General features: G+C 32.4%; 1 protein-coding gene across 1 annotated transcript; it reads right to left on the reverse strand.

Annotated features, from left to right (window-relative positions):
• Nucleotides 1-3,362: 3,362 nt before the first annotated feature.
• LOC127073255 (probable polygalacturonase) lies at nt 3,363-6,856 on the reverse strand. Its single transcript, XM_051014398.1, has 6 exons — nt 6,693-6,856; nt 5,887-6,207; nt 5,403-5,523; nt 4,969-5,143; nt 4,812-4,882; nt 3,363-4,352 (listed from the first exon to the last, which is right to left on the reverse strand). The coding sequence occupies exons 1-6, from the start codon at nt 6,696-6,698 to the stop codon at nt 3,661-3,663; spliced, it is 1,386 nt and encodes a 461-aa protein (XP_050870355.1). The 5' UTR covers nt 6,699-6,856; the 3' UTR covers nt 3,363-3,660.
• Nucleotides 6,857-7,618: the final 762 nt, after the last annotated feature.

A 7,618-nucleotide genomic window follows, 5' to 3' on the forward strand; every position in this document is an offset into this window, starting at 1 on the left:
TCTAATACCAATGATCTATTTAGCTACTCCCATGTCTTTCATGGAATATGACTCACCCAACTGCTTCTTTAACCTATCAGTGTTATAAATATTTTTCCCTACAATAAGAACATCATCAACATAGAACAACATGACAATGAAGTCATCATTATTTTTTTTAATAAAGACACAATGATCTGAAGTAGTCTTCTGGTATTCTAGATCACACATAGCTAACTCAAACTTATTGTACCACTGGCTTAGAGCTTGCTTCAACCCATATAAACTCTTTCTCAATCTACACGCATAATCTTCTTTGCCTTTAACTTGAAAGCACCAGGTTGTTTCATGTAGATCTCTTTCTCAAAATCACCATAAAAGAGAGTCATTTTCACATCCATTTGCTTAACCTCTAAATCAAGAGTAACAACTAAACTCAACACGGTTCTATTTGATGACATCTTTACAACACATGAGAAAATCTCATTAAAATCAACACCATTTTTTTGACAGAAACCTTTCACCTTTAATCTAGCTTTATACCTTGGAGACTTAAAGTTACTCTCATGTTTAACTCTATAAATCCACCTGTTCTCTAAATCCCTTTTGCTTTCATACAACTTCACTAAATCATAAGTGTGATTATGATGCAATGATTTCATCTCATCGTGCATTGCATCACACCACTTTTGATTTTCATCACTTCACATGGCCTCGTGAAAACACTTAGGTTCACCATCATTAGTCAAGGTTACATACTCATCAGAATTATACTTTGTGGAAGGTTGTCTCTGACTGCCAGACCTTTAAAGTTGAACTTAAGATGATTATGGAGTTTCACCAAGATTCTCATCATTTGACATTTCATTATCCTTTTCATCTTAATTAGTTGAAATATTCACATGATCTCCAAGTTGTTGATTGTCAACATAATCATGTGGCTCACCATTCTGATCATCACCACAAATAGTATCAAAATCATGAACATGTAACCGAAATGGATCAATATTAGAAAAACTAATATCTTTCTTGGATGCAGTCTTCTCCACCTTATCAACTTCTTCAATAGTTTTGTCGTACATCAACATCACATCACTATTTTTGATAAGCTTCTTCTCTATAGGATCATACAACATGTAATCAAACTCATTTTTCCCATAGCCGATAAATATACCTTGTTTTGACTTTGCATCCAAATTGGATCTTTTATCCTCTAAAATATGTATAAAATTCTTACAACCAAAGACTCTAAAATTATCATACTTGACATTCTTTTCAAACCAAAGTTTTTATGGAACCTCACTGTTCAAAGCAACAGTAGGAGTGAGATTAAGAACATGCAACGCCGTGTAAAGTGCCCCACCCCAATAATGATTGAACAACTTAGGTTTAGAAAGCATACACCTAACTTTCTAAATTAGTTTTCAATTCATCCTCTTTACTAAACCATTCATCTGAGGAGTTTTAGGAGGAGCCTTTTAATGTGCAACACCATGTTGCTTGAAATAGGCATCAGGTGATCCACAATACTAACCACCATTGTTAGAACGAACACATTTCAACCTCTCACATGGTTACCTCTCAACTAAAGCATGAAATTCTTTGAACTTTCCAGCAATTGGTCTTTCCTCTTCAAAGCACAAACCCATATTTTTCTAGAACAATCATCAATAAAGGTAATAAAATAAAGTGCACCACTAAAGGATTTTACCTTTAATGGACCACGAACATCCGAATATACCAATTGAAGCAACTTTGACTTTATTGAGGGAGGATGTCTCTTGAAGGATACTCTAGTTTGTTTACCAGTCATGCAATGAGAACACTTGTCCAATTCTGCATTCTTTAATCCTGGAAGGACATCCTTTTTGGTCAAAACATTCACTCCATTTTCACTAACATGACTAAGTCTTCGGTGCCACAAAGATGCTTCCATGTCGATAACTGTCCCTAGCAACCAAAGCTTTTGTTCAATACAATTTAGAAAACGTCCCCCCTCTAGCCACAACCAAGTTACTTTTGTTGAGTTTCTACTTTCCATAACCAAAGTGATTGTCATAACCACAATCATCAAACAAACGCACAAAGATCAAATTAAAGTGGACCTCTGGAATATATTTGACACTTTTAAGCAGCAATTTCATTTCCATGTTGGTTTGCAAGCAAACATCACCAACACCAATTACCTTAGATACACCATCATTACCTATCTTCAACACTCAAAAGTCACCAGAAGTATAAAAAGCGAAGAACTCCTTCCTTGATGTAACATACAATGTAGCACCACTGTCAACTATCAACATGCTCTCATCTAATACCGGATTAACATACTCATGATCACGTAGAATAACAAGACCATCACTAGTAACAGTAGTAACATGATCTTCATGATCTCTTTGTTTAAACTTACCTTTCTTGCCTTTGTTATCCCTTTTCCACTAATAACAATACTCATGTATGTGTCATATTTTATGACAACAATGACATTCCAAATTCTTGTATTGCGGCTTGGACTTGCTTATTATATTCTCTCTACCACCATTCGGTTCTATTTTCTGACTTCTCCCACCTTTTTTCAGTGACAAGTACCTCATATTGAGATGAAGAACCTTGTGTCATCGTTCTCATCTCCTCATTAAGAATACCACCCTTAGTCGTTTCCAAAGAAACAACATCTTTAGGAGCAGAACTTGTGATAGAAACCCGAAATATCTCCCAAGACTCTAGTAAAGATAGCAATAAAAATAGTCTCAAAAGTTCATCATCAAATTTAAGACACATTTCTGACATCTGATCAAAGAGCTATTGAAATTCACTCAAGTGATCTGAAATAGAAGTCTCTTCCTTATACTTCAAACTTATGAAGCTATTCATCAAGAATAATTTATCTTCTCTTACAAAATTTTTGCATGTGTTTCATTAGCAATATTATCATAAACATTATTTTCTACATATTGTCTAATAAAACCACATACCTGTAGATGTTTAAACTCTCATTCTTCATCAGACACAAAATCCGATTTTGCGAAACTACACTAATACATACAATTTTTCACCAATAGTAAATCTTTCATCTTGCTTTTCCACAAATGATAATTAGAACCATCAATAATACCAACTTCATATTTGTATTTGACTACATTATTCTAACAAGTAAAATAGCCCCTAACCAAGAGCTGTGATACTAGATATGGGTCATGAAGGGAGCAACCACATTGGATCAAGAACAAAACACAAGTGAAAGAGAGACCACATATTCACCCTAAAACTTAAGGTGATAGGAGTATGAATCCTCTCACTTATAAAATGCTCAACCTCCACTTTTCTAAACAATGTGGAACTTCCAACTCACACTTGTACATGACAATTTTAACACCAAAATATATATAAGAGCAACTCATTACCCAACTCTTTTTGATTGAAAACCACCCAATTCCATTACATGCTTTACAGTGAAATCCCAACCGAATAACACAAAAGTAAAAACTATGAAATTGAGTACTTCTGTGAACATAACCAAAATTTCAATACAGATGAATGAAGAAATAAAGCTGTACAAAAAATGTGCTACTTTTTGCATGCAAGAATCCAAATCAATGGATGAAAAAAAATTGAGTAATCCAAATAAATGTCTTATTGGAAAGAATGTGACTTAATCTGATTTCTTAGATACCAAGCTATTCACTTTTTCATCGACACCGAGCCGGACACCATCGTTTTCCCTTTCATACTCAACATGGAGAGATAAGATGAGGAATAATTTGAAGGGTTGTCAAGATCAGAACAAGGTTTAGGGAAAACAGAATCTGAAAATCCAAAAACATTTGAGCAATTCCATGTAGTGGAGGAAGCATAATTTACAGACAAGGTTATATTGGATAAGCATATATTAGTGAATGGAGATTCTTGTAGTCCAGCAAAGCTTCCAGCAATAGTGATGTTTGTTCCAATCATATCTTGCAAAATAAAGTGATCCAAAAGTGGTAAAGCATTAGGATCAAATTTGTCATCAGGATGAGAACCACAATAACCTGTGGCAGATATTGCTGTGTCGATATTCTTCATTTCTACGTCTGATATAATAATTTCCTTCATATAACCACCTCTTCCTCTCGTAGTTCTGAATTCAATGCCACCTTTTGAGTTGTAGAGATGAGCATCCTCTACAACAACATTTGAAATGCCACCAGACATGTCACTACCAAATGCAAGAGTAGAGCCGTAAGATGCTTGTAGATGTACCCTTCTGATGTGGACATTCTCGGTAGGCCTACCGTAGGCAATTCCGTACTCATCCCAGCCGCTTTTCAGGGCAATTGCATCATAACCGGTGGCAATGGTACAATCCTCTATGCAAACATTATCAGAAGAATCTGAAAAAAGCATCAAGTGCACACAAAAATGTAAGTTTAGTATGACAAGATAATTTTCACAAAGTTGATCCAGTATGGAATGAGTAAATGAGCATTTCGGTCTTCGAAATTGTAATGGTTGAGCTATTTAGCCCCTCAAGTTCTCGAAAACTATTAAAGAACATCATTCAGTTTAGTCTCTCAATCAAATATCTTGTCACTTAACATCCATCAAAATCAATGGAAGACAGACATATTGACTTGAATAGTCTCTCATTGCATCAAAATAAGCATGAAACTTTTAAAACTATTGTGTTAAACTTTGAAAAAACTGACTAAATTTTCTGACGACATTCAATTTAAGGAAATGAATTGCTACCTTGTAAATTTAAAGGACTAAATCAATCAACGATTACATTTTCAATAACTAAAACACTTATATAGTACTAAATATGGAATCATTTATCATATGTTACTAACCTGGTACTATGCCAACAGTATAAGGGGATTCTGGAGGAGCAAAGATTGAGATATTATGAATATGTACATTGCTATAGCAAAAAACATAAACAAATCAGTATCAGATTTTCTTTGCAAAAACTTATTTAAGCAGTGCTTAGAAGTACACAGAACATACCTGCAATAAACCGGGTGAATGTTATATGCAGGGGCATTCAAGAATGTAAGATTTGAAACTACCACATCATTAGATGCCACAAATTCAACCAGATGAGGACGGCTATAGTTCAAGGAATGAGATCTAAATGATTCCCACCAAGTCAATCCCATGCCATCAATGGTTCCATTATTACCTAGTAATGTCAATACAGATATTAAAGTTTAGACCACAAAACATCACTAAGAAGCGCAAGAAAAACTGAAGTCACTTTTATCAATTACAGACTGTGAAAAGTAGTGGTTATGCTACAATGCTCTAGTGCTGCTATTTGACAACACTTTGATGTTTATGTTAAAGGGCATATCATGGAACAAAAACAATTTGTTAAAGTTCTGTTAAGGGCTGCAATAGTTGCTACTTGACAATATTGTTGTAGAAGGGAAAAGAAAAACCTGTTATGACCACATCTTGTAATTTATATCCATTTATCAAGCTCTGATATCTTCCTCCAGGAACTTCAAGTCCTCGACCATAAGACGGCAAAGGATCAACAACATCCCAGTGATGGGAATCCTAACAAATAAAAACGACGTGTAAAAAGCCAGGTTTAATCAATAAAATCCACTCCTTAATAAGAGTAAGTAACTAGGAAACATTGATACAGCCAATGACATCGGTTGTAATTTGAGAAAATGTTATAATTGAATGTAACTCCATGAGTGAGTGTCAAACATCAAAGTGTTAAACATAAATCAGACCTTCAATCTCAATTCTAAATTTTGAAGTGTCCTTGCTACATTGGTAAATAATCCGCAAATTGAAACATGTGTTCTATGTTTTGGATCTTAGTCTATAGATCTATATAATATATATAGACAGATAAAAGACAATAATCAAAAGCTAGTGAAAAAAGAAGAATCAAAAGGTAAAATATACCTGAGATCCAATAATGACAGCACCTTTTTCCAAAAAGAGTGTAAGATGGCTAGTGAGATTGAAACTTTGAGTAAGCCATGTTCCAGGTGGTACATATAGTTGAGCACCACCTTTGTCAGCAAATGACTTGAGATAGAATATGGCATTCTGAAATGCAAGAGTGTTCAATGTTTTACCATCTCCCACTGCACCAAACTCCAAAATGGAGACACTGTGTGGCCTGGGCTTTAGCGACGGATTCGCCCCACATTGCCTACCACCCCTTTCACCATTCACTCTCACTTCATTGCTCAATGCCAGCACCAGCAACAGCAATGCTACCTGAAAGTAAATTCAAAAACAAAATTCACTATCCTCATGACAGATATCTTTCTTATAAACAATACTTCAAATAGTTCATAGACACAAATTCAAAAAATGAAATTCTCTTATTTATTACCAATAATTCATTATGGAACAATTAATAACAACTAATATAGCAGAAATTATTGAAATTCATATAAAAAACAATGAAATAAACCAATATTCAGAGATTGAATACAGATTATACAAATTTATCAGATCATATATATATATATATATTTTTACTGAAGCAGGTATTAATAACAGTGACTCAGAAAGGAACAAGACCAAAATTCAAATAGAACCAAATACATAACAGCATAGAACATAACAGAACACAAACCTTAAATGAATGAAACACAAATACATTAACAAAAAAACTAGAATCTAACAAAAAAAATTGAAGTTGAAATGAAAATTGGTTCAGAGCAATAAAAAAACAATAAGCAAAGAAACGTACTTACTAGCATGTTATTGGGTCAAAGGGTGTCTGACAAGAGGGAGAGAAGAGATAAAAGTAGCAAAAGAAAGAACCCAAAAAGGAAAAAACAACAGAGAAATGAAGAAGAAGCAGAGAGAGGGAGGTTTATGCAAGAGAGTGAATGAATATTATTATTATAAACAAACATTAATCATGTAAATGACAGGATTAATGTTTACTTCACCTAGGACATCTGTAATATTTTTGTGTTTTTTTTGGGTCAATTTTTTTAATTAGTAATAATTATTTTAATATCTAAATATTTTAATTATAAGAAAAATATTTAATTATTTTTAAAAATATTTTTAAAATAAAGAATTGATAGACATTAGACAAAGTTTGGATAAGATAGTTTGAATCTCTTTTAGATTTAATTGAAGTTATGTGATAGAATGAAATCATGAAAATATAATAATATTAAAAATTATTAAGAGAGAATATTTTTTTTCCTAAAGCTAAAGTTTATGGATTTTCCTAAAATTGTTATTAAATGATATTCAGAAATCTAAACAATAATGGAATAATATTTTTTAAGGAAGGTTAGGTAGGATATATAGCAAATAACTTTACTTTTTTTTTGTGGAAACAAATATCTTACTTTTAAGTATGAGATTGTATTTTCATAAATACTTTACTCTTTTAGAAAAACAAAATTCTTTGAATAATCAATGAGATTTAATTACTTTTTAATTAATATTAAAAAATAATGTAATAATTTAAATATAAAATATAATTAAAAGAAATCATATTATATTAAACTCAAATATTGTGTAAATACAATATTTTTTAAAATTATATTTAATTATTATTTCATTTTAAAATCAAAATTATGATGGTGAAATTTTTTAAACCGATAATAAAAATATTGATCTCGAATAATATGACGTGAAAGTGAATTCACAAAATTAA

The sequence above is a fragment of the Lathyrus oleraceus genome, chromosome 4 (genome assembly GCF_024323335.1).
Source record: "Lathyrus oleraceus cultivar Zhongwan6 chromosome 4, CAAS_Psat_ZW6_1.0, whole genome shotgun sequence".
Taxonomy (NCBI): Eukaryota; Viridiplantae; Streptophyta; class Magnoliopsida; order Fabales; family Fabaceae; genus Lathyrus; species Lathyrus oleraceus.

Coding starts and splice junctions, on each gene's coding strand:
- LOC127073255 (XM_051014398.1), bottom strand. Junction 5,524..5,886: donor CTGTCATTATTGGATCTCAG/GTATATTTTACC, acceptor TTTATTTGTTAG/GATTCCCATCACTGGGATGT. Junction 4,353..4,811: donor TACTGTTGGCATAGTACCAG/GTTAGTAACATA, acceptor TGCTTTTTTCAG/ATTCTTCTGATAATGTTTGC.